The sequence below is a fragment of the Myxocyprinus asiaticus genome, chromosome 18, assembly GCF_019703515.2.
Source record: "Myxocyprinus asiaticus isolate MX2 ecotype Aquarium Trade chromosome 18, UBuf_Myxa_2, whole genome shotgun sequence".
NCBI classification, from domain to species: Eukaryota; Metazoa; Chordata; class Actinopteri; order Cypriniformes; family Catostomidae; genus Myxocyprinus; species Myxocyprinus asiaticus.
Window position 1 is genome coordinate 29,325,237 of NC_059361.1, and position 25,932 is coordinate 29,351,168.

The window sequence follows — 25,932 nt, forward strand, 5'->3', positions numbered from 1 at the left end:
TTATAAAAATATTTATTCTCCATTTGAATGAAGAGTTAAATTACCAGTTAACCTTATTCATCCTCCAAAACGTAATAAAACCACCACATAAATGCTTCTTATTAATCAACAGATTTTATTTACAGAAAGAACAGAAATATGTGTGTGGACCGTTATCATCACGTCAAAAAGCAGGATCTTTCTCCTCTTTCTATAGAAAGCAGAAATTTACAAACGATGAGTTGATTCCTCCCCCCATATTTTTAACCAAAGACCAATCATGGAAATTGAGACAAAGCCTTTATTGAACTTTTGCAATGTTTTTGCCAACATTCCCACCCTTTTACTAAAATATCACTATTTATCATCTTTTCATCTCCAGCCCCCTTCAACCATGGTGTTTTGAAATAAATGCATAAGGGAAGAAACAGAAAAATGAATCGATGCACTGGACAGTGACAGACACAAGAAGAAAAAAAAACACACAATGTTGGAGTTTTGAGAGTGCAATTAGTACAGTGATGGCAAGACAGATAAAACAATACACTAAAATCAAATACATTAACAGAATTGTTATACTAAAAGAAACAACGCAAAATCTCCTTTATCTCTAGCTCTGCCTTGCCCATAGTCCAAAACATAAATCAAGTCCACATTAGGGGCTATGTTTTTAACAGTTTCTGTGACTTTCCAGTTGAACTATTTCTCTGGTGAAATTACTGTTTGCATTTTGTTTAAATCTTGCAACTTTTCCATTTTAGTGAACCTATATTTTCTGCTAGGTTTTCTAAGAGGGTAAGTCTGTAGTTTGACAGAAAGGGTGCTCTAAACAGGGGCTAGTCTGCTGCTCCTCATTAACAGAGAGCAATAAAAAAAAAAAAAAAAAAAAAAAAAAAAAAAAATTAAAAGAAATATAAAAATTTATTTACCCTCACCCCCCCACCCCCCCAAAAAAAATCAACAACAATGGGACAGACAAATGACGGTCAGTTTAATGCAAGCTTCATAGCAGAAGTCAGCGGCTGCCTCCCCAACCACTGTAAAAGAAAGCCGTATGAGTAGATCATCTGCCCATGCATCGGAACAGCAGTGAATAAGGACAAAGACGTTTTTTGTACTAATGTGCATTTAAATCACAAATTGTCTGCAGTTCTCTTTTTACTTTGTTAATATATTCTTTACAGTTTGTTTTATCATGTTTTGTTTCCTAAGACTGTGGAGACTGTTGGAACATGGAGTTGTGTTCACTCTTGACTTCCATTATTTATTTATTTTTTTACTTTTGTTGTCCCCCAAACATTTCTAGACTTCGATATTGTTTCCAGCATAAAGCCTGGTCCATGTTCGGGCTGCAAAAGAAAAACAAATGCAGAGTTAATTCACTTCCTCCACTACAGCAAAATAATATGACAATCATTTAGTTCTTTGACAGTGCATGGTGTAGTAGGAAACCTCAAATTGTACTCTATATGTGCCAAGTTTTATATCACACTCAAGCCCCTGAGGAGATCAATCATTCAGAGCACCTTTGGTACAGAGTTGACTCGTCTAAATCAAACTATGTGATCAATGAGGGTGTGTTTTTGCCCTTGCAAAATCAGTATGACTAACTATAACAAGCAATTAGCAAAAGCAAAAAACAATTACTTAGGAGACATTTACATGAGATAAGAAATAATTTTCGTAAGGTCAGCTCAAATGCTTCTGGGACTAAGGGGCCATTCACACAGGACAAAGCTCACTGGAATTTAACAAAAGGTCAATTTACAATTTATAGGTGCTTTAACTCCCATCTACACTGTAAACCCTAACAAGTTAGCAGAACTCAAACGATTTGAGGCAATCAGTAACAACATTTTTGAAGTTAATAAACTCCTAAGTTAACAGAACTATCAGATGTTGATTTTGTACTACACATGCATGATAATTACTCTTAACTTGAAACACTTAGTAAGCTAACTCATACATTTCAATGACACTTTTAATTATTTGACTGAACTTAAAATTATCATGCAAACTCAACTTAAATACTTCAAGTACAGGGAACCTAATTAGCTAGAACTAGCTAGTAAATTGAATGCATGCTAATTGGAAACACTATGCTTTGGTTAGCATAGCAATTGCTCAGCGAGTAAAGAAATATACGTAGAACAATCTTAAACTGTACCTGTCCTCAAGCTAAGCTTAAGCTCCACTCTTGACCATAATGGTAACCCCAAAAAACTTTAAAATAGCAAACTATTCTAAATAACACAACAAAACATTAAGTCTCCCCCTTTACATTAATCTTGCACAAAGACACATTATATAACACTTTATTTTTACATTTGCTCTCCATGTGGATTGCCATGCAAAACATACTGGGAAATAAAAAAGAAATCCCCTACACAGTTTCAGTTAAATATAAGTTTCTGTATGTTAATTAAACTCAAAACAATAGAACAACTCATGTTACTTAAAAGGTGTCAGTTTTGTGAACTCAGAAGAGAAAGTTCTAAATACTCAAGGTTAATTAATTTGAATGAACTTGTACAATTTAATTATTCCCTACTCAAAACAATTCATTATTTTGAGCATTAGGGTTTACAGTGTATCTTTGCTAATATTAACACTCTTGTCCATACGCAAATATGCTTACCACACCCCTAGATTCTTCTGATTAGTCCACTGTTTAAAAAAAAAGAATCTAATCTATTTTTAACTAGACACAAAAAACAATGCTTATGGCTCGAAATGCTGAAAATACATCACAGCCAAAGACATGTCTAGGACAAGTTTACATCGAACAATGATTTAAAAATAATGCAGACAGAATATATGAATGCTATGAAGGGCCCCTAAAAGATTCTTGCCTAGTACTAATGACTGCGCTCATCAGTGAGTTTAGTTCAAACAGACAAAGCACTACCAGCATCTTAATTTTTTATATTCTTCATGGCACATTACAACAGCTGTAGCAGGCAGAGCTGAAGTATGCAAAGTGTTGTTTAAACACATTTAACCAGCACCCACCTGTCTCTATGGCTTGAGCTTCATTACTCTTCCACTGCTCTGCGACATCGTTTGCTAGAGGATCATCAGGGTTGGGAGCGCTTAGTAATGCCTGGATTGATAGCAGCACTGTGCGGATCTGCAAGGCCGGAGACCACTTATCTGCATGACATCAAGAGAGATAAACAAGAGAAAGAGCATTAGGAGAAAGTAGCTGGTAGCTTTCTATTAGTAGTCCAGCACAGTACAGTAGCACAGAGAGAGATAATTTCTGAGGGGTCAAAATAGTAATCCGAGATACTTTTGATCTTTTAAAAGAGCAAATCTCACATAGTCTGTTCATGCCAAATGTCATCTATCCTTGTAGTTTACAGCTGCGATACACCATAACGTGGCTATGGTTATTAAATGTTGCAATTCTGGGAGTTACTCCAGTATACCGTACACGTATAGAATAAATAAATGCAGTTGTCACTCCCAAATCTGTGCATGTGGCCAATATTACCTACCTTACACAGTCAAAAAAGTAGCATTCATATTATTTTTATCATATAACTTGAAAGTTTCATTATAACAGATTCAGAGCACAAACACAGATGACATGTCCATCCCCTCCAAAAAATAGTAAACTCAGTAGAATTTATTACTTGAAAGGCTTTCCCAGTTGTACATTTAAAATGTGTTTGTTTTACAGGCCGAAATTTTGAGGATGGAATGAGACGGTCGCTCACCTTTCAAAATATCTAGACATATTCTTCCCAGCTTGTCTACATTGGGGTGATATATTTTGGTCATGAAGCGTACTTTTGGAGCTGCCATGGGATATTCTTCAGGAAGAAAGAGTTCAAGTTTAAAAGTTCCTCCCTCAAAGGGGGAGTCTTGAGGTCCGGCGATGACCACGTGGAAGTAGCGAGCGTTCCCCTCATCTGGCTCTGCCTTTATACCTGGCACTGGCTCAGCCAACAAACGCTGCGTTTCCTAAACACACATGGAAACAGGATCAATCAGGTTAGAACATGAAGATCTGAGATAGTGAGCCAACTTGTAATGCACACAAGAAAAACAGTTTTATTTGTGTTTTTGTAATGGAAAATTTCTATGACTATCTACTTAATTTTTGTTTTACTAAGGGGAGACTATGCAGACCAGACCACCATGTAAAGTTTTGTGGAAGGATATCAATCTCAAATGATAAGCAAAGTGTTTCTTACTCTGAATATCAGCCAAGTTCATGCACATTTAAAAATAGTTACTAATGTCACAAGACTGCAATATATATATATATATACACACAACAGCAACAAAGAAAATACAGTAAACTTAACCTTTGTACAGTATTTTCTAAATATCACTGGTAAGGCAATGTTTTTCAGTAAACATTTCCTTTGCACATCATACAAGGAAGACATGAGTGTTGAGTTGCTTGGAAATTTTTATGGCTTTCATCCAATGAAGTATTTTTACTATCCTGTAGACTGCACTGCTCTCTGACATTTAACCTGACATTATACCTGAAAGTAGGGCAAAAAGTCATATTGCGATTATTTAGAAAAATATCGCGATAGCGATTTGAACTGCGATTATGAAAAACAGAAAACAAAAATGTTTGTCATATGTTCAACTGCCAAAAGGCTATTGGGGTTTTCACACTTGAGTCCTCTTAAAAAGAGCCAAACTGAGACGTTTTTTTTTTTTTCAATTCACCTACAAACAAATAAATATATAAACCAGGGGTACTCAATAGGTGGACTCCGGTCCGAAGGACACTTCAATCCAGATGAGATCCAAATCTTTGTGCTAGTTATCTGACACCTGGTTAAGTGATTGTGTAGGCATACGTGTATACGCGTTCGGAGTGGGAATAGCGCGTTTCGCGCTGGAGAGAAATATTTCTCTCAAGAGAGGGAACAAAGCGCGTCCAGCGCTACGTGCTTATTCCTGCTCTCCGCTCGTTGCCGCTCTCCCAACTATAGGCATGATGCACCGTATAAAGCCTGATTTACTGTACGTAGTTGCATGCGCGTTTATTTTAACAATAGTAGCGGAGACCCCACTACAGATACTGCCATCTTTAGCTTAAACACACTGTAGAAAACAAAAATGAAGCAAAGTGAAACTATCTTCACCTGCCTGATATGTGATTCAGACGGTTCAGCAAAGCCAGGTTTGTGTCAGGACGTTTTTTCTAAATTTAGCTTCATTAATCAGCATTTTTGGAGCCTTTTATATAATAAACAAACAGATTTTTGTTCTAATTTTGTGAAATTAGATTTGTCTGACATGGATGGCAAGGAAAGTCTATTTATACTTAAATGAATAAAATATATTATATATATATATATATATATATATATATATATATATATATATATATATATATATATATATATATATATATATATAATAGTCAATTCAGACTTTAACATTTTTATACATTTTCTCTCAGGGGACCCCCCTACAGTATTTTTATCTGTCAAAAGACCTCCTATGTCCCATACACACATATATAATAATATAAAAATATTTAAACAAAAAAGCTGGACTGCTGTCATTCAGTTTTAAAACTATTGATATTTTCATTAAATATTTATATCCAATTGCCCTCGACTGATGAAGTCCTGATTAAATATTTTAATCCTTCTGAGATCCATCAGACCCCACTAATTTGACAGTCTCTGGGCCCCCAAAGTCCTCATCCCTGCCCAGTTTTGAAGAGACTATTTTGACTGTTTAGGATTTATTTTTTATTTCTTTACAAAGTACTATTGCTACCAATGTGACAAGTTATAAAAAATATTCAAAAATATACATTATATAATTTCATATCCATATGAATACTGACACCATGTAAGTTACGTATTATTATCCAGACCTTTGTTTGGAAGGAAATGTAGAGACCAGACCTCTTGGAAATTTAATTGAATACCCCTGATATAAACAGTGAAACAAAGAAAAAAACACTGTCTTCTTCATATTCAAATGGTACCATCCACCGTGTACCTGTTTTTGTCCATTTTGTGATTATAACCATTCGTTTTTGAAATCCAGTCAACTTAATAATGAATATTAGGGATGCTCCAATCAGGATTTTAACATCCAATACCAATCTCCAATTTTCTTTTCATCTAATCATCCTATGCTGATCATTTAACTTTTTATCAACAACTCTGTCAAAACTGGTTATATGTAAGCTTTCTGCTCAATTTCACTGTTAATTGAATTTCCCTGTTGGTAATAGTAGTTTTTGCTGTCAAAAATACTGTTGGTTAGTTGAATAATTAAATAAAATATTCCATTTGACTCTTTACTCTAGGCCTTATACAAACTATTCTCTACTGTATATAAGATAGTCCTAAAGAACGAGGCTTAATGTCAAACTGAAGTTGAACTGATAAACTATTGGTGTAATTAAACTTAAAGTGAAAGTTTTGGTTTGTCACCATTTCAATTAATTATTTTTATTAATTATTTTATTATATTTAAATTTAGCAATGCATTATATTATAGTATATAAATATTTTATATAGATTTATTATATGTACGTTCCGTCCTTTTCATTTTGTTGGATGTTGGTAATATTAGATACGCTTACACTTGTGTTGCTGGGAGAGTAATAAGGGTGACACGCTCTCTCATGAGGTAAACAAATGACAGGAGAATGGAGAATACAGGTGCTACTGTTAATGCCGTTTGCTCAGCAATCATTTAATAAAGATGTTTGAATTATACCCCATCTTGTATTCCCGTGTTATTATTATGATACCTGCGCCTGGCAGAGACTGAGATGCTGCTACCACAGATAATAATAAAAACCACTTCACGCAGGACGAGCTGGTTTAGTGCAAATAAAGCGCTTGGCGCACGTAAGCAAACGGAACCGAACTCTGAGCACTTCTGTTACTGTTAGCATGAGACGGCGTTGTGGAGCACAGAACCGCTCTGAAAACACTGTAATAATGCTCTAACTAAATACAGACTGGACAGAGCAGCACAAATAAACTTTGAAGCGATAACAATACCAGTAAAACAGTGTCTCAGAGTCCTGGTCTAACTCAATGTAATAATAAAATCGCAACATAAAAATAAAAAACGTCCAAAGACCTTGACACTAGTGATTGACCGATATGGGTTTTTCAATGGCCAATGCCGATATCCAGAGAGCAGGGTTGCTGATAGGCCGATATATCACACAATTTAATCTAGTAAATAACAAACATAAAATTGCAAAAAAAGAATCTAAAAAAATAATATTGTATTTTAAATGGTACATAGGCGTTTCTTCTGATTGCTATTCAGTCATCAAATTTTAGTAATTTATTTGCACATGAAAAATTGTTAATATATTAGGAAGAAGGAAATGACAGTACACACAGTAGTCCAGCAACCATGGATGGCATGTCCATGTTAGCAGTCGCATTTTCTCAAAAATTACAGAATCACACCAATTGTACATACAGTGCATAGTGAATAATACATTTACTTATAGCGCACGTGAAGTGCTTTTACTTTGAAGTTGTTCTCACGCGCTTGTGCGGATCCAGCGCGAGCAGCAGCAATCTCCTGAGTTTAAATGGCCTGGATCTCCTGCTTGGATTGTCACAGCCTGACCGTCATGATTTGTGAATCCAAGGAACTTTTGATCCTGAAGTTTTTGATTGGAATACACGCTTCAGAGAAAGATATCTGAATACGCGCTTCAGAGCACTCGACGTGAAGAAAACGCTGGATTTTCATGAGGTTCGTGAATTACATCTTTTTAAATGAGATATCTGCATATTTGCAAACGGTATATAATACAAGTTTTATTGATATTTGCCTTTTATTATTAGAAGAGTTACAGGGAACTGTTGAAGAGAGACTGTTAGAACACGTGCTTCAGAGGAAGATTTAAGAGCGTTCCACAGGATGCTGGATCTGCTCAAGTTGTGTGAGGTTGGTTTATTACATCCTTTTAAACGAGATATGTGCATATTTGCAGATGTATATGATATTAGTTTTATTTATATTTGCATTTTTATCATTACAAAAGACAGTTAAAAGTTACAGGGAACTGCTGAGGAGAGAGAGGGAGAATGAAACTAAAAAGTTGAAATTAAAGTTGAACTCACTTTAATATTATGAGTTCAAACACATCTCCTGCGGCTCTGAAATGCTGTATAATTGAGACTGTGTTGCACACCAGTCTATTATTGTAGTAACACAATGGCAAGTAACAACAAAACGAACCATGACTGGTCGTTTACATGTCTCAGTCACTTCACATTCAAGCAGGCGATTCTCAGCACCCTCAAGAAACAAACTGCCCAAAGGGGAAAATTTATCGGCCTATGATGATAATAAAACAATGTATTATTGGCGATATATTAGTTGACACCCTAGTAACTGTAGGAAAACTTCATGAAATGTCGCCCCACCAACCAGAGCCTCTTTGCACAACTGCATGAGGATGAAGCACATCAAACATATTCTGCTTCTATAACAAAGGCACGGTTTTCTTTTCCTTCGATCTTAAAAATTTATGGAAATTATACAACATCATAACCACACACTGCAAGACTGAAAAACCTCTTAAAACTGCATACATTGTTAAAATGTACATGCTTTACAAGGAGACCAAGCGGCTGCAAGGCTCTGTGTCGAGGCAGTGCGTGTTCCAAAAAATCATTGTATTATTATCATATTATTTTTATCAGTCATTACACTTTTGCAATTTGTTTTGTATTTTGCATGGCCACACACACACAGTGCACAGGGAGAGAGAGACAGTGCATTCATTGTCGTGACATAGCCTATGTGTACAGTAGACTTTCTGATATACAAGTAGATAGAGGCCTTCAAGGTAAAAAGGTTGGGAACCACTGGTCTAGCCCATATTTCATAAAGAAAAAGAAAAAACAGCATACACCGATCAGCCACAACATTACAACCACCTGCCTAACATTGTGCAGGTCCCCCTCGTGCCACCAAAACACCACCAACCCGCATCTCAGAACAGCATTCTAAGATGATATTCTTCACACCACAATTGTACAGAGTGGTTATCTGAGTTACCACAGACTTTGTCAGTTTGTACCAGTATGGCCATTCTCTGTTGACCTCATCAACAAGGCATTTCCATCCACAGAACTGCCACTCACTGGATGTTTTTTGTTTTTGGCACCATTCTGAGTAAATTCTAGAGACTGTTGAGCGTGAAAATCCCAGGAGATCAGCAGTTACAGAAATACTCAAACCAGCCCATCTGGCACCAACAATCATGCCACGGTCAAAATCACAGAGATCACATTTTTTCCCCATTCTGATGGTTGATGTGAACATTAACTGAAGCTCCTGACCCATATCTGCTTGATTTTATGCACTGCAGCCACACGATTGGCTGATTAGATAGCATGGATGATTGTTGGTGCCAGATTAGGGCTGGGCGATATGTAAAAAATATTTTTGCAACAACTGCCTTAAAAATATCGTGACATCCGATTACATCATCAAAACCCCTGCCGAGGGTCGGTAATTTTTTTGCTTTATTGATTTTGCTTTAAAAATTGTATTCATTTATTGAAACACAAAAAACATAAGACATTTCAAAATTCAAACTGCACTTTAAACTAAACTAAAAAAGCTATAAAATAAAGTGATCAAAAAATCTTATTTAACCACCCCAAATCCAAACATTTACAGTCTCCAACAGCACCATTTGCCATCACGCAAGCATCCATCAACACAGATGGAAAATTACTATAGCATATGATAGACAATTATAAATGTAAAGACAATGATAATCAAAATAGATAAGCCTAATAAATTCCCTTGTGTTCCCAAAATAATGCTGCCAAATGTGTGTTATTGAATTTGTGTTTGTACTGCATTTTGGTAATACAGTTAATGCTGCCAAAAGAAAATAATACTCAATTTTAGGTTCAAGGTGAACGTGTCTTGTATTACTTTATGATTTATTCACTTTCGTCTTTGTTTCTTTAAGATATATATTAGGCTACTGAACCTGCAGAGTTGTGTTCACAATGCATGCTAACAGCATGGAAATAAAGTGAACTAAAGTCACAGCACCTCCTGAGATGATCAGAGATCATTTGCAGCATTCTCATAGATGAATTTCACGAAGTGAAAATTCTTTAAATGCGCTTGTTCCACAAGACTTGTTACGGCTCACGCTGCACACCTCTGAAAAAACAGCTATGTTTCCATCCAAGTTGTGAATTTAATTTATGCGAAAAATCAGAATATCGCAAAAACAATGTGTGGATAAAGCCGCATTTCCATACCTTGCGTTCAAAAGAACAAAATCGTTAGGGGAAATTGTAGCGACTGTGTGACTCTTTTATTAATAAAATACTCATGGTTTAGGACACGCAGACAAAACACTTTAATAACTTGTTTCATGACTGGAAATGACAGCGCGTCACACAGTTCTGGGAGCACTATGTGTGTGCACGTTCCTCCATCATGACTTTGCGGTGTGGATCTAGAAGATATTCTTTAAAAGTATCAATAAACCTGCTCTTCGGGAAAAAGTGCAAGTTTGTGTTAAACTTATTTGCCCTGCAAGCTCTATGCAGGCTTTGGATTTTTAGGACACCGGTATTTCAGAATGACCAGGGCAACAATTCAGTTGCGATGATTGGTCTGCTGGTTCATCCAGTTATGAACGAATTATTTAGTCACATGATTTTTTTGATGCGCATCTTGTATTCCTGTTAAATTCAATAGGATTTTATTTGGAAAATGTGTTTCCATCATTGTTTATTCGATAAGAAGAAATGCGCATAAACTATGTATCCACTGCGAGCGCGTAAGTTTTCCATGTGCATTTTGGAGATTTTATTCGCATCTTGGCGTTTCCAACCAGCAGATTTTATGCGATATCCTAAAATGCACATAAAAAAAAGCATTGATGGAAACATAGCTATTGTCACTCCCGAGACGTCTGCAGCAGGTGGCCCGCCTGTTGCGGGTAGATGAGCAAAATTACCCGCACATGAAATACATTTGGACGAGGAGCTTGTGAACTGGATTCAGCCTCATCGCATTTGGCGGATGCTAGTTTCACACCCTGGTCACTGTTTAATATAATTGCTGACTTCCCAGATCCATGGTTTTGCCATTTCTCGATATTGTCGATCATGTCTGTTCGGAATCGGCATCGGGATCTTGTAAAACATCGTCAATATCCGATTACATCATCCTATCGCTCAGCCCTATGCCAGATACGGCTGGGCGACATATCAAATATTAACAATATATTCAAGATAATTTTGCAGACTATATCAAACTGACCAATATCGTGAATATCGCAATGATTTTAATGTGCTTTAATTTGGCCATTAAGATTCATAAAGAGCACATCAGTAGACTAATTTCACGATCCTTCAGGGATGCACAATTAATCGAAATAACATCAAAATGGCGAGTTGATCATGTGTGATTATTATTCAGCAAAAATGCCACATGCATGGCGCTCTCAGATCAGTTCACGTGCATTGTGAAATCAAAATAATGCTTGTTCATGCATTTGTGCAATTCCAAACATTAGTAACCACAAGATATTATACAAATCTACAAAAGTGGAATCGTATAACAGACAAGGCGGCAACAGCACTTTCGGTGTCAAAATAAAAGCCCCAGGTGGATTTGAAGTAAACAGGACATTAATATATTACTTTTGTATAATGTACATCTAATAATCAGAATAATGATAATTCAGCATTATATTATAATAATAAAACCTGACGTGTCCCACAGTAATAATTTAGTATTATGAAATGTCAACTGGCTTTCCAAAAATATGTCTGTGAAGTAGCTTTGCACTCCTAGTTCATTCACAAAAATGTATTTGTAAAGACTTTTGAAGGATATTTTAAATAATATTTTAAATATTGCTTTTTATTAAGCTACTATGTATCCTTTTAAATGAAATATAAATATAAAATGCATATCAATGAAAATTATTGAATTTCATTCTCCCTTGCGTTTAATGGAAAAACTAATTATTTTTAAATAGATTTTTATTTAATGTCTTTAAAATATTTAATCTACTTTGCTACAATGGCTGTTTGGATGAAATGATGGTTCCTCAAGCAAATAGCAAAATACATAATGCAAAATACAAAAGAGAGCAAATACATAATTATCGAGATATATATCTAATATCGTCAATAGGCTGAAAAATAACTAGATAAAAAAATTTTTTAAGACATATTGCCCAGCCATAGTGCCAGACGGGCTGGTTTGAGTATTTCTGTAACTGTTGATCTCCTGGGAATTTCACGCACAACAGTCTCTAGAGTTTACTCCGAATGGTGTCAAAAACCAAAAACATCCAGTGAGCGGCAGTTCTGTAGATGGAAATGTCTTGTTGATGAGAGCGGTCAACAGAGAATGACCAGACTGGATCGAACTGACAAAGTCTACGGTAACTCAGATAACCGCTCTGTACAATTTTGAGAAGAATACAATCTCAGAATGCTATTCTCAGATGCGTGTTGCTGCTGTTTTAGCGGCACAGGAGGACCTACACAATATTGGGCAGGTGGTTTTAATGTTGTGGCTGATCGGTGTATATGCCCACGGATGCAGAAATGCATCTTTGTGAGGTAGATTGTGTGTGTCATAAAATATGTTAACATTTTATAACTTTCATGAATAACCTTAACATTAAGCATTTTTGCATTACACAACGCTTAACAGATAGTTAACTGCAAATACATTCAGATAGTTATAAATGTCATGAAAGTTTTAATTTTATTCATTTAAATGTTGATGAACTACTATTCTGTAAAAAAATTACCTATATGTTTGTTAATGACAAACAGAAGTATAAAGTGTTATAGATATATTATTAGTGGCTTATAAAGGAGATCAGTCAGGACAGATGTTGTTTGGTGCTGCCTGTTAGGTTCATTTTAAAAATAAAAACTTGAAAAAGGTTCACCAGAGAAGGCATCCTTTGTCATGTATCAAGAATGTTTTGTTTATGAATTCTGTAGTAATTCTTAAAGGGATAGTTCACCCCAAAATGAAAATTCTCTCATTTACTCACCCTCATGCCATCCCAGATGTGTATGACTTACTTTCTTCTGCAGAACACAAACGAAGATTTTTAGAAGAATATCTCAGCTCTGTATGTCCATACAATGCAACTGAATGGTAATCAGGCCTTTGAAACTCCAAAAAGATAAAGTCAGAATAAAAGTAATCCATATGACTCCAGTGGTTTAATCAATGTCTTCTGAAGCGATCCAGGTGATTTTGTGTGAGACCAGACTTAAATGTAACTCCTTTTTCACTGAACATCTTGACAGCAGTCTCCTTGGTGATCATTATTTTAAGCTCGATTATACTTCTTATAGCGCACTGCACATGCGTCAAGCACAAGGAAGTGTAATCGAGCTTGATATCATAATCGTGGCTAGAGACTGCAATGTCAAGATGTATAGTGAGAAAGGAGTTACATTTTAGTCTGTTCTCACCCAAAACCAACTGGATAGTTTCAGAAGACATTAATTAAACCATTGGAGTCTGATGGATAATGTTTATGCTGACTTTATCTCCTTTTTGGAGCTTCAAAGGCCTGATCACCATTCACTTTCATTGTATGAACCTACAGAGCTGAGATATTCTTCTAAAAATCTTCGTTTGTGTTCTGCAGAAGAAAAAGTCACACACGTCTGGGATGGCATGAGGTTATGTAAATAATGAGATAATTTTCATTTTTGGGTGAACTATCCCTTTAATGCCTGCTTTTGTATATGCATGCTCTGTTGTGATACATTTTAAGTTACTCATTAAAAAAAAAAACTGAACTCCGACGGTGCCCCTAAAATTCTTTACTAAGGGGCGTGGCGTTAGGGGTGGACTTACCGGGCTTTGTTTCAGGAAAAGCCCCCACTGTTTTTATAACCTTGTAATAATCATGAGTTTTCATGCGCGCAGTAAAATAAAATCCTTGTTAGAACCGCTATTCTGCTCGCTGCACATCCAACAGTGTCTCCTTTTACGTTGATTCACTCTTGACAAGAACTGCCCACTCTGACAAGAAGTACTGATTGACATGTAAACTGGCCAATCGTCGATTAGCAAGTTACATGCGATCCAACCAATGAGACTGGAACTTTTGGATGCAATTACCTTGATGCTTGAGAGACAAATGGTTCGTAGGTGTGCGCTTGTCTTGGTGAGGGGATTTATTAGAATATTGAAATGGACATTTTAAAAAAGAAGTACTAAAACAGCTTCAGCCAGCATTAGCACTTCAACAGCAAGATGCGGTATGTGCAACTACTATATAACTTATTGACTGCATTATCAAACGGGGCTAACTATTTGTCCTTTAACAGCCCTGTAACTGTTAAGAGACAACTATAGATTTCATTATTATATTATTTTCAATTTTGTATCATTTATAAAAACAATTACAATAATAATTTAAAAAAAAAATAATAATAATAATAAAAAAAACTGTTTCTCTGAGGAAGAAAAGCTAGCAAAATTTCTGACTAGTCCTCGCATAGCCTCAGTCTTCCCAAAACACACACACGCACAGATTATATAAATGCTCAGTTTCTGTGATTTCCATGTGTGGTTCGAGTTTCCTACACCAGGCTTTCAGTTGATCTGATCTGGATGTATAGTGTTGTTTGTGCAAGACTTTTTTCCGGGTTTAAATATAATTGGCTTCAACATGTGTCTGTGTTTGTTATTTATCTACGTGTTTGTGTATAATACGACTAAATTATACAAATGTAATTATGTGATTGATGAATAGGTAAGGAATCTTTACTTATTATAGATAATATTTATTTATGCATTTGTTTATTCTCACAACAATATATTCTAAAAATTCAGTGCTTGGAAAGAAGTTTGGATTCACGGGCAACATAATATGAAAGAGAAATGGACTGATTTCTCGGTCACTAATGGCTACAGCAGTAAACATGTTAAACCTTACCTGTGCTGTACTTTTGTTTGTCAATCTAACATCTAGGAAAGTCTGGTATTCTCACTTTGTGGTCATGCATTTTTGTTGATGAATATGATATAATATATGGATGTTCTGTAGGCAGGTTCCTAATAGGAATTACAGATTGGTGTCATGGCTCTGGATTTGTAGGTTTTAAACATATAGTCTATGTGTTCAATCAGTTTGATTAAAAATTATAATAGCATAGAGCAGTATTATTAAGGAGGATTGCAGATGATTGTAATAAAGCATTCGGTAGATCTGAAAAGTTTCCAACTCATTTTATGCTCAGGCATATATTTTATGTTTTGTATTCTTTAACAAACAATAAAGAAAGATTTTTACTACATTTAAAAATTGAGCCTTTGCCGTTGTAACTTTTAAACATATTTTAAAGTGTTTCCTGTGTATTATGATGCATTCATGGAGTCAGTAGGTGAAGCCAAAGATGTCCACTGACCCTAGGACCACCCCTGCTCAGGGGAACAAGCGCTCCTTAGCAACAACGTTAGCGTAGAGCCCTGAAGGGTCTATTTATTATTTATTTCTATTTTCTCCCCAATTTGGAATGCCCAATTCCTAATGCGCTCTAAATCCTCATGGTGGTGTAGTGACTCGCCTCAATCCAGGTGGCGGAGGACGAATCTCAGTTGCCTCCACGTCTGAGACCGTCAATCTGCGCATTTTATCACGTGGCTTGCCGCGGAGACATAGCACATGTGGAGGCTTCACGCCATTCTCTGCGGCATCCATGCACAACTCACCACGTGCCCCACCAAGAGCGAACCACATTATAGCAACCACGAGGAGGTTAACCCGTGTGACCCTACCCTCCCTAGCAACCGGGCCAATTTGTTTGCTTAGGGGACCTGGCTGGAGTCACTGGAGCACACCCTGGATTCAAACTCGCGACTCCAGGGGTGGTAGTCAGCGGCCCTGAAGGGTCTATTAAGTTTTTTGTTATTTAACCAGTGGCCTCCATGGGGTATCGCCACATAGACACATCTGAGCATCTATTGTCTTTTTGAGTAGCATAACTTTCAATTTAGCATACAGGTTGAACTCCAAACGAAATTCCTAACATGTTTCAGATATCCCACAGACAAAAACATGCAGAGAAAACAGAGACACGAGAGGGGCTCCCTTTTATGCTCTCTCATGCTTGGGGGACAGGCTATTAAGGATGCGTTCCCAGCCCTCCCACTCATGTCAGTCAGTTCACTTCCCAACCTATCTGTTCACACGCAAACCCACTGACCACAACACCGTAACTCTTTTAATACCTTTAGATTTAGCGGGTGTAAATGTTTGTCGTTGCAATTTCTTTTGCATGTTCTTCCCGAATGGCCAAAAATGCTCGTATAATTCACTACTGAGGAATTATACATGGACTAAAAACCGAGCAATTGCAGATAGAATTGTTTTTTTTGTTTGTTTTTTAAATCAAACGTTTAGGAAAACTGCCTGTAAATGTCTTAAACATTTGATAATTATAAGTGAGATACTGAACAACACAAAAAACCCTGATACAGTTTTAAGGAGAATTTATCAGGGCGTTTACGTCTCTATTGTTACTTATTTCCTCATCAACTAAACATGTATATCCAGACTTATCTGTCCGAGATTACATTTCTGTTTGAATATGCGGAAAGATGTGCATTCATAGCAGTGATTTTTTTTGGAGGAAACGGCTTCAGTCATGTCATAAGCCATACATTTTAAATGTTAAATCTTTCTTAATGGCTGTTTATCTCAGTAAGGGGATTGTTCTATTATTAACGGCCCATTTAATCGTCACAAATCGCGTTTTAGTTGACATCTCTTCTGTTAGGGGCCTGCTGTCATTAGTTCGTTTAGCAGCAACACAACAAACAGCTTCCCTAGCTCACATCGAATAATTGTCCTCATACTCGAGACTGTTTTGACCAGATAATCGTCCAAATGTAGAAAAACACATTTATACTCCTCTATTTGTATAAATTAGTGGGAAAAGCCTTGGTTGAACACATGAGATTATTTGGTTGAGTTTTTTTACGCCATATAGCGCGCGGAGCAAGACGGGCGGCTTAGCACGTGAGCTAACAAACAACAGCTCGCGCTCAACCAGTTAATGACCGCATGCGAGGTTTTAACATCTAAACTTTTGTTTTGGGTGGTGGACTTTTGTCATTTTGTGTCGCATTTATTGTTTTCCCGTACAAATAGTAATGAATTAGAGACAGGCCCTCCGCCATCTTTCGGTCAAAACACAGCGCTGGATGTATTTTTAAACCACCCATTTTCGGGATCCGAGCGATTGTACCAAAACGGAAGTGGCTAACAAACACAGTGCTCAGGCGCACAAAGCTAAGCCAGCTGTCGCTTCTCGTTGGCTGAATATTTCAATGATATTTGAGGATTGCATGGCGTTCTGATATCAAATGACAGACTAAACATGTGCAATGTATCTAACTTCACGGTTACCTTAATAATCCTGCGGGGCAACCCTGCCATCTTGTCTTGAATGCGGTTTTGTGCTGGGACTCGGTGCCTCTTACTTCGTTTGCATTGACGGCGGAGACGCAGTGCAACACGCCCTCCGGCGCCTTGCGTCAGACCGGCCTGACCTCCAGACGCACGCGGAAACGAGTGTCCTTGATGATTTGGAACATGTAGTTTTGTAGTGAGGGAAGGCTGTTTATTTCAATGCATTGCAAACTACACATCCCGAAAATGCATGATAAGTTTTTGTCCTTCATTAAATTCAATGCAATGCACTTTTATGCAATGTTTTATATTGAGGATCTAATAGAAAGGAAATTGCTTTATACAACTTTTTTTTTTACATTGCTAGATAGCCAGATCATCCATTTAATACCGTACTGAGCATGCATGTATTATCATGCATGCATGTTGGGCTATTTTATGAAATATGAAGACAATGTTATGGCCCTATACATATTCACATTCACAGTAGGATAGACTGAGTACACTTTTTGCTATACTGCATAAATACTGAGCAGAAAAAAGTCATTTTTTCATATGATATGTCTTTATCTGTCTACCAACAAAATAGGCGAAATGTCAAAAAACCTACATAGTTCATATTTTCCACAATCAGAGTGTGAAGACATGGTTTGCATTTGTTATTGTTACAAGTGTGTGCTAATGTGAATGTGCATACTTATAATCACAGTTCGAACTTCCATGAGAAAGGAAATATTTACAGCATTACAGTTGTACTAGGTCTACCCCTACTTTAAACCCTTGCAAATACTTACAAAATTACACTGTGAAGGCAGTTGGCATTGGTCATGTATGCCTAGACATATTCTGGCATAGGTTGAAAATATGTATTGCTGAAGCACCTCCCCATTCTCTCTCTCTCTCTCTCTCTCTCTCTCTCTCTCTCTCTCTCTCTCTCTCTCTCTCTCTCTCTCTCTCTCATACCTCTTTTATTTGAATATTGGGACACTGTAGTTTTTGGTGAGATAGATGCCATAGAAATAACATTTGGACAGCTTCACAGTGTTGTAAAAACGGAGTCTTTCAGCGGCTTACAGGACAGAAAGAGGCTGGCCATCACAGATATGAAGTGTCTGCTGATATTTACACCAGGTAAAAACTGTGTTTGTGCTAAAGAACACATTACTTTTTTGTTTTAATCACTAAGATTTATTATCAGACATTGTGTTACAATAACTGTAGACCATATTACTTACAACTTTATTATTTAGTTTGAATCCATATTTCATTCATATTGAGTAACAGAACCGGTTTAAAAACAGTGTTGTTCAGCATCAGTGAATCATAAAAACATTTAGCCAAGTTTAATATTCTACAGTTATGATTTGTGTCTGATTTACTGTATTGAACAGTGAAATAATCTCTTTTGTTTATGAACTGATGCATAACTGAACTTGAATACCAATGCTTAGCCAAACAGGCCATTAAGAAAGGCTGTTTTCTATATGGCATTCAGTCATTGTGGCATTAAAGCCATTTTGTGTATTACATTAATGAATAGTGGGATCTGAGAAAAGGCGAAAGTGAATGAAATAGCTCAATATCAAAAAACTTGTAGGACTGATTTTGGGTATTTAATGTAAGACATTCTTGGATGAGTTATATGCTGATTTACAAAACCATTTTTTTAAAATTAATCATTAATTTTAAAGGAATATTCCGGGTTCAATACAAGTTAAGCTCAATCAACAGCATTTGTGTCAATGTTGATTACAACAAAAAATCATTTTGACTCGTCCCTCGAGGTTACAGTTTACAAAATCAAGGTTACAGTGGGGCACTTAATGTGGAAGTGAATGGAGACCAGTTTTTGGAGGGTGTAAAGTTAGAAATTTGAAGCCTAAAATTTTATAAAAGCACTTACATTAATTCTTCTGTTAGAACTTATTTTATTTTAACTTTGTGTATTATTTAATCATTTGAGTATTATTATATTATATGACCGTTTTTACCATTATACAGCATTATGTTGTTATGACAATGAAGTTTTAAAATGTAATATAACTTTTACACAGAAAAAGTTAGTAAGCGATTTATATTAGCATGCATATTGTTTACATCATGTGGCTATATTTTTGGAAAGGTGAGTATTTTAATGTTTACGGACTGGCCCCATTCACTTTCATTGTAAGTGCCTCACTGTAACCCAGATTTTTGCTTTTTAATAACCCTCCTGTTGCGTTCAAAATCTAAATACACCTTTTTCATTTGTGGGTCAGTTTTGACTTGGTGGAGTTTTAAGCTCATGAATCATTCATAATACAACTGTTTTCATCAAAAACATAGTGCAGCTCATTGTTAACCTCTTCACTGTTCATACATGTAAAAATATCTTTTTTTTTTTTTTTTGGCATGTTAATTGAAAAATATGAATGTTATCATGTATGATGTCAGTTGTTTTTTTTTATTTATTTTTTTTTATGTAGAAATTCTTTAACATTTCACAATATACATTAACTACAGCTAAACCAGTGTGATACATCTGAAGATATATATATATATATATATATATATATATATATATATATATATATATATATATATATATATATTATCAAGGTTTATATAACATTTTATTTGAAAATAACATTGCATTAAATTTATATAAACATTTAAAGTGAGGATTTCTAGTAATTATCTTCCATATTAATTAATTACTCATTACTGCTGAAAAACAACTCAGTAGTGAAAATCGAAGTACATTTTTTTCCAACCATGTTTTTAAACTAAATGTATTCTGTTTATTTCATGAACTGCTTAATGTTAATGTGTGATTATGCTGCAAGCTGGTTCAATATCAGATCAGTCTGTAGAGAGCTGCAGAGTAAAATGTGGACTTTCCTTCCTTCAACCCATATTCAGACTATGTAAGCTTGAACTTTTGCTCTTGCCACACCTCCCTTTAGGCAGTTTTTCCTTTGATATAATTTATTTGTTATGTTTGTTACATCTTATTTGTCAGTTCTGTGTGTGAGTGTGCATGAGACTGTATATGTGTGTGTGTGCATATTTGTAAACAAGATACAGTCCCATTATGAGACAAAAAAGTGAAAGAGGCTAAATGTAAGTAAAGTATATTTATGAAAAAAAAAATTCATAAATGTGCGAAAATATCGGCATAATACAGTATCATGTGTAAAGTCACAATTGATGCCCGGGTCAAAATTGACTGGAGCACGCAAAAGATGTAACAATTGTTTATAAAAATGGTTATATCTCTTAAATAAGTTCTTCTAAAAATCTGAAAAAATTACTTGTTCATTTTGGTAGTCTTGACAAAGTCGCAAAGTTTGGTTCCCGTACGAAAACTTTGTGGTATTTAAAAATTATGGTTTACCTCTACCAGGTCAAAAATGACTTGAACGCAGTAGGAGGGTTAAAGAAAAGTAGGGACATGTCGAAATGCATTTTTGTGGCAATCAATATATAAAAATAGATATATTACAAGGTAGGTACAATATAATAACAAAGTAGCCGTAGGAATTCTTGGCTAAACATTTCCTTATTGTCAATATGAGTCATTTTGACAGTATATCAAAAAGAAATGAAATACTACCCCTTGGTCACTTACTGGCCCTTAAAGGGATAGTTCACCCAGAAATGAAAATTCTCTCATTATTTACTCACTTTAATGTCATCCCTGGTGTGTATGACTTTCTTTCTTTCTTCTGCAGTACACAAACGAAGATTTTTAGAAGAATATTTCAGATCTGTAGGTCCATACAATGCAAGTGAATGGTGACCAGACCTTTTGAGCTCCAAAAATTACATAAATGTAGCATAAAAGTTATCCATATTACTCCATTAGTTTATTATATGTCTTCTGAAGTGATGCAATCACTTTGGGTGAGAAACGGATCAATATTTTAACCCTTTTTTATTTTAAATCTCCACTTTCACTTTCAGAATGTAAAAGAATGTGAAAATGGAGATTTATAGATAAAAAGGACTTAAATATGGATCTGTTTCTCACCCACACACTGCATCGCATATATTAAATCACTGGAGTCTTATGGATTACTTCTATGCTGCCTTTGTGAATTTTGGAGCTTCAAAGGTCTGGCCACCATTCACTTGCATTCTATGAACCTACAGAGCTGAAATATTCTTCTAAAAATCTTTGTTTGTGTTCTGCAGAAGAACGAAAGTCATACATATCTGGGATGGCATGAGGGTGAGTAAATGATGAGAGAATTTACATTTTTGGGTGAACTATCCCTTTAAAGGTGTTGTAAGCAATTTTAGCTGTTCTGGAACTTTCACTAGGCCGAGCCGTTAAATTAGACACGCCCTCTCTTTCCAAAAAACTGCCCTCCAAAGATAGAGTTGAGACGGTCATTGAACAGTAGAGCAGTGCGTCTTCTCACGGATGTCAAACACAGCGCCCTCAGCTATTATTAATCTGAATTACATTAAACCTGAATGTTCCGCTTCAACTACATTATGAGAACGTACAAAATGATCGACAGGCAGAAAGCACATCAAAGTCTTCTGATTGGCTGATCAAAGAATGTGTTGTTTACACAGTCTAATGATGTCACAGAGACCGGTGAGATATCTCAGGACAATTATTTCAGTGATATCTATCAGGGAGAAGGAACATTTTCTGCATACCATTCCATTAAAAAATTGCGTACAGCACCTTTAATGGAGACCTTATTATGGTCTCTGGTTTGGTCTTCATCTGTTATGACTGACTGAATCATCACTTGGCCATAAAGTCTCCCATGGATCTGCACCCGTGACATGTTTCAGTCCTCCCTCCCAAATATGCCTTTGTTCCAGCACATAAGAGCAGATGAACCAATGTCTAATCTATTGCCTTTTGCCAGTGCACATTGTGAACAGACAATGGCAGCTGAATTAGAGGGACTACTGCTTCCACTGAGCACTTGATATGAGAGGCAGAATCCATTCTGACAGGGTTAAACCTAACTTCCTAGCACATTTATATGGCATTTTAACCAGTTCATTACACATTAGATGGAGGGGGTGCAGGACCTTGAAGCTTTGAAGTTTTTTTTATAAATATAAGTGAGTGACGGAGAGTGAGAGAAGATCAGACGATAATATGATGACTGATAAAAACAAATTTTTCACAGGATGCTGCTAATAGACCTTTTTCACAGCAGCTCCATCTTTGATTGTTTGACGGGAATGACAATGAGGCTGTGAAGGACAGACGTACAGTCTCTTCAATGGGTTGTATTGCAGTTTAAAGTGTTTTTGGATCATTCCGAGGACAAAACATTGAAAAAACATATTTTTAAGAACAAGAACAGTAGACAAAAAAACTCAGCATGAGTTGTGGAAAATCAGATGTGATCTAGGTGCTTTTTGCAGGTTTATACTGTTCGTGCCATTAAAGAGATGTAAGTTAATCCCTCACAGCATCCCTATTAAAAATCAAAGATGGTGCTACCATGAATAAGGTCTGTTGTCAGGGATAGCAACAGTGCTAAACTAGATAGTTAGAGGAATGTATGGAAAATATGGATTTTTATTACACTTCCCTCTGGAATACTTCATTCTTATTGGTCAATCATAATATTTTGTGGTCAAATATGTATGATAATGCCTGTTAAGCTGTATATTTGGCCGATGTCTTTTTTATCTCTCCGCTATCTTTTTAATTTAATTGGGTAAATAGCCATGTCAATAATCAAGATAGCAATATCTGCAATATTTGCCAGTAATAAAATAATCTCACAATAGTAAAAAACTCTTTTGAAGATTTTGATATTTTTATGTTTTCAGCCGTGCCCAAAAGGTGGCACTTGATTTCTGACAAATGGTTCACCCACACATAAAAATTCTGTTATTATTAACTCACCCTCAATTTGTTCCAAATTCATATGACCTTCTTTCCACCTTGGCAGAATATTAGCCTCAGTCACCATTCACTTTCATTGTGTGGGAAAAAAGATTCAGTGAAAGTGAATGGTCTAACATTCTGTCTAACAGCCCCTTTTTTGTTTTCTACAAAAGAAAGAAAGTCATACGGGTGTTGACCAACATGATGGTGAGTAAAAGATTACATTTTTGTGAAATCTATACCTTTAAGCACCTTTGAGCATAACGATGATGTCTCCTTACTGCAGCTGGTATGACATTATGGAGACCATGCAGATGTGTTTCCTGTTTACTGTGGCTGTTCATCTATCTGTGCTGCGTGACTCCCTTGAACATTACTCCAATGACGTCAGGCCTGCGCTCGGCCTTCTCTGCCACACGTAGTACCAGTGTGTTGGGTGGCTCTCAGCGAGCTTTGTCCTTTGACCGTCTCCTAGTCAACGTTGGTGATGACTTCAACCCAGATACAGGCCGTTTCCGATGCCGCTTGCCTGGTGCATACTACTTCTCATTCACGGTGGGAAAGTTTCCTAAGAAGATGTTGTCGGTTATGTTGGTGAAAAATGGGATGGAAATTCAGGCCATGGCATATGACGGATCCAGAAAGAAAGGCCGCAAGGTGCAGAGTCAGAGTGTGATGATCAGTCTAAAGCCTATGGACACAGTCTCCCTGCTGCTTCAGGAAAGCCCTGACTATGCCATATACAGCAATATCGGACCATACATCACATTTAGTGGTTATCTCATCTACCCAGACTCCACGTCCTCTATTGAGTATCTCAATAACCACTTGTCTCCTCCAGGGCTCCATCTCCCAGGTTGTCCTCCCCCTGTAGACCCTCATTATAATTGGAGAAGAAGAGCTGCCTATGAGGAACCAAGGTCTGCATTTTCAGTGGCAAGGACATCATCGGCACTGGGAGAACGCAAAGGACATCATGAGAGAGAAGCTCTCACGTTTGACGTGGAGTACATCAACATTGGTGGCCATTTCAACAAAACATCTGGACGTTTCACCTGCCACTTCCCTGGTGCATATTACTTCGCATTTACCGTGGGCAAGCACCCCCACCGGGCAGTCTCTGTAAAGTTGATGAGGGGCAGAACGGAGGTTCAAGCCATGGTGTTCGACGAGGACATGTCTCGGAGGAGAGAGATGCAGAGTCAGAGTCTACTGTTGTCACTGAGGAAAGGAGATAATATCTGGCTGTACAGTCAACAGGATGAGGGCTATGCTGTTTACAGCAACCAAGGACGCTACACAACCTTCTCTGGTTTCCTTGTCTACCCTGATGGTGAATCCATAAACACAGACAGAACTTTCCCTTGAGACCAGAAGCCAGCTTAAGTGCTAAATAATTAATTGGTCTGCCTTTAAGCTTTAGTTTTTATATTAAAACTGTCAATACCTGCGTTTTTCTCAACATAGTGTTGATGCCATTTACCTTTACATACTGTCCCAGCTAAAATGTATCACTGTGGGGGCCTGGGTAGCTCAACGAGTAAAGACGCTGACTACCACACCTGGAGTGGCGAGTTCGAATCCAGGGCATGCTGAGTGACTCCAGCCAGGTCTCCTAAGCAACCAAATTGGCCTGGTAGCTAGGGAGGGTAGAATCACATGGGGTAACCTCCTTGTGGTTGCTATAATGTGGTTCGCTCTCGGTGGGGTGCGTGGTGAGTTGTGCATGGATTCTGCGGAGAATAGCGTGAAGCCTCCACACGTGCTACGTCTTCGCGGTAACACACTCAACAAGCCATGTAATAAGATGTGTGGATTGACAGTTTCAGACGCGGAGGCAACTGAGATTCGTCCTCCGCCACCCGGACTGAGGCGAGGCACTACGCCACCACGAGAACTTAGAGCACATTGGGAATTGGGCATGCCAAATTGGGGAGAAAAAGTGGAGAAATAATAATAATAATGTATCATGTTGATTATTTTTATTGAACATCTTATTAAGGTCAGGTCCTTATACTTAAATCATAATGTAAATATTGTATAATTTCATGGGTAAACCTTAATAATGGTAATCACATTCATTCATAACATTATGTTATCATATTATATAATGGCTTGCCGGTGATAACTAGTTAATGTACATTAAAATAAAAATTAGAAGATAGAATGTGTACAAATTTCTGATATGTTAAGCATTATACATATATATCTGTTAAGCATTATAAATATATATATATATATATATATACTATACATGGAAGTTAAAATGGAAGTCATTAAAAGTGTCACATTTTCTTGTATGATTGTTTTGCGGGTTATGTAAGTGCTAGTTTCTCATATTGTTAGAGCCAAAATGCTCAATGTAAGTATAGTTTATGCTAATTGTATTTAACTTTTGTATTTACTGTTGCTAACAAATAGAGGTTTAACAAATATTGGAAACATTGCCTTCTTAGGAAGCTATGATATTCCAGAGATCATGTGTATTATTTTACAAATAATAAACTGATACAAATACAAATAAACAAATAAACTGATTTAAGTAGTAGTAGTAGTTTTATTATTTTAGTTAGTTTAGTCGTAGTCATTTTTGTAGTTACATGCTAATTACATGGCAAGAACAAGAAATCAGTCAATCAAATCAGTGAAATCAATCACTCAATAAATA

The 25,932-nt window shown here is 36.5% G+C and overlaps 2 protein-coding genes across 2 annotated transcripts; one reads left to right on the top strand and one right to left on the bottom strand.

The window, feature by feature from the left end:
- Nucleotides 1-95: 95 nt before the first annotated feature.
- On the bottom strand, nt 96-17,561 carry LOC127456255 (ubiquitin-conjugating enzyme E2 N). Its single transcript, XM_051724658.1, has 4 exons — nt 17,408-17,561; nt 3,702-3,948; nt 2,992-3,132; nt 96-1,328 (listed from the first exon to the last, which is right to left on the bottom strand). Exons 1-4 carry the CDS (start codon nt 17,435-17,437, stop codon nt 1,282-1,284), a joined length of 465 nt encoding a protein of 154 aa, XP_051580618.1. The 5' UTR covers nt 17,438-17,561; the 3' UTR covers nt 96-1,281.
- Nucleotides 17,562-18,408: 847 nt separating this feature from the next.
- LOC127456109 (complement C1q tumor necrosis factor-related protein 4-like) lies at nt 18,409-25,812 on the top strand. Its single transcript, XM_051724442.1, has 2 exons — nt 18,409-18,541; nt 23,551-25,812. Exons 1-2 carry the CDS (start codon nt 18,514-18,516, stop codon nt 24,630-24,632), a joined length of 1,110 nt encoding a protein of 369 aa, XP_051580402.1. The 5' UTR covers nt 18,409-18,513; the 3' UTR covers nt 24,633-25,812.
- The last annotated feature ends 120 nt before the right edge of the window (nt 25,813-25,932 follow it).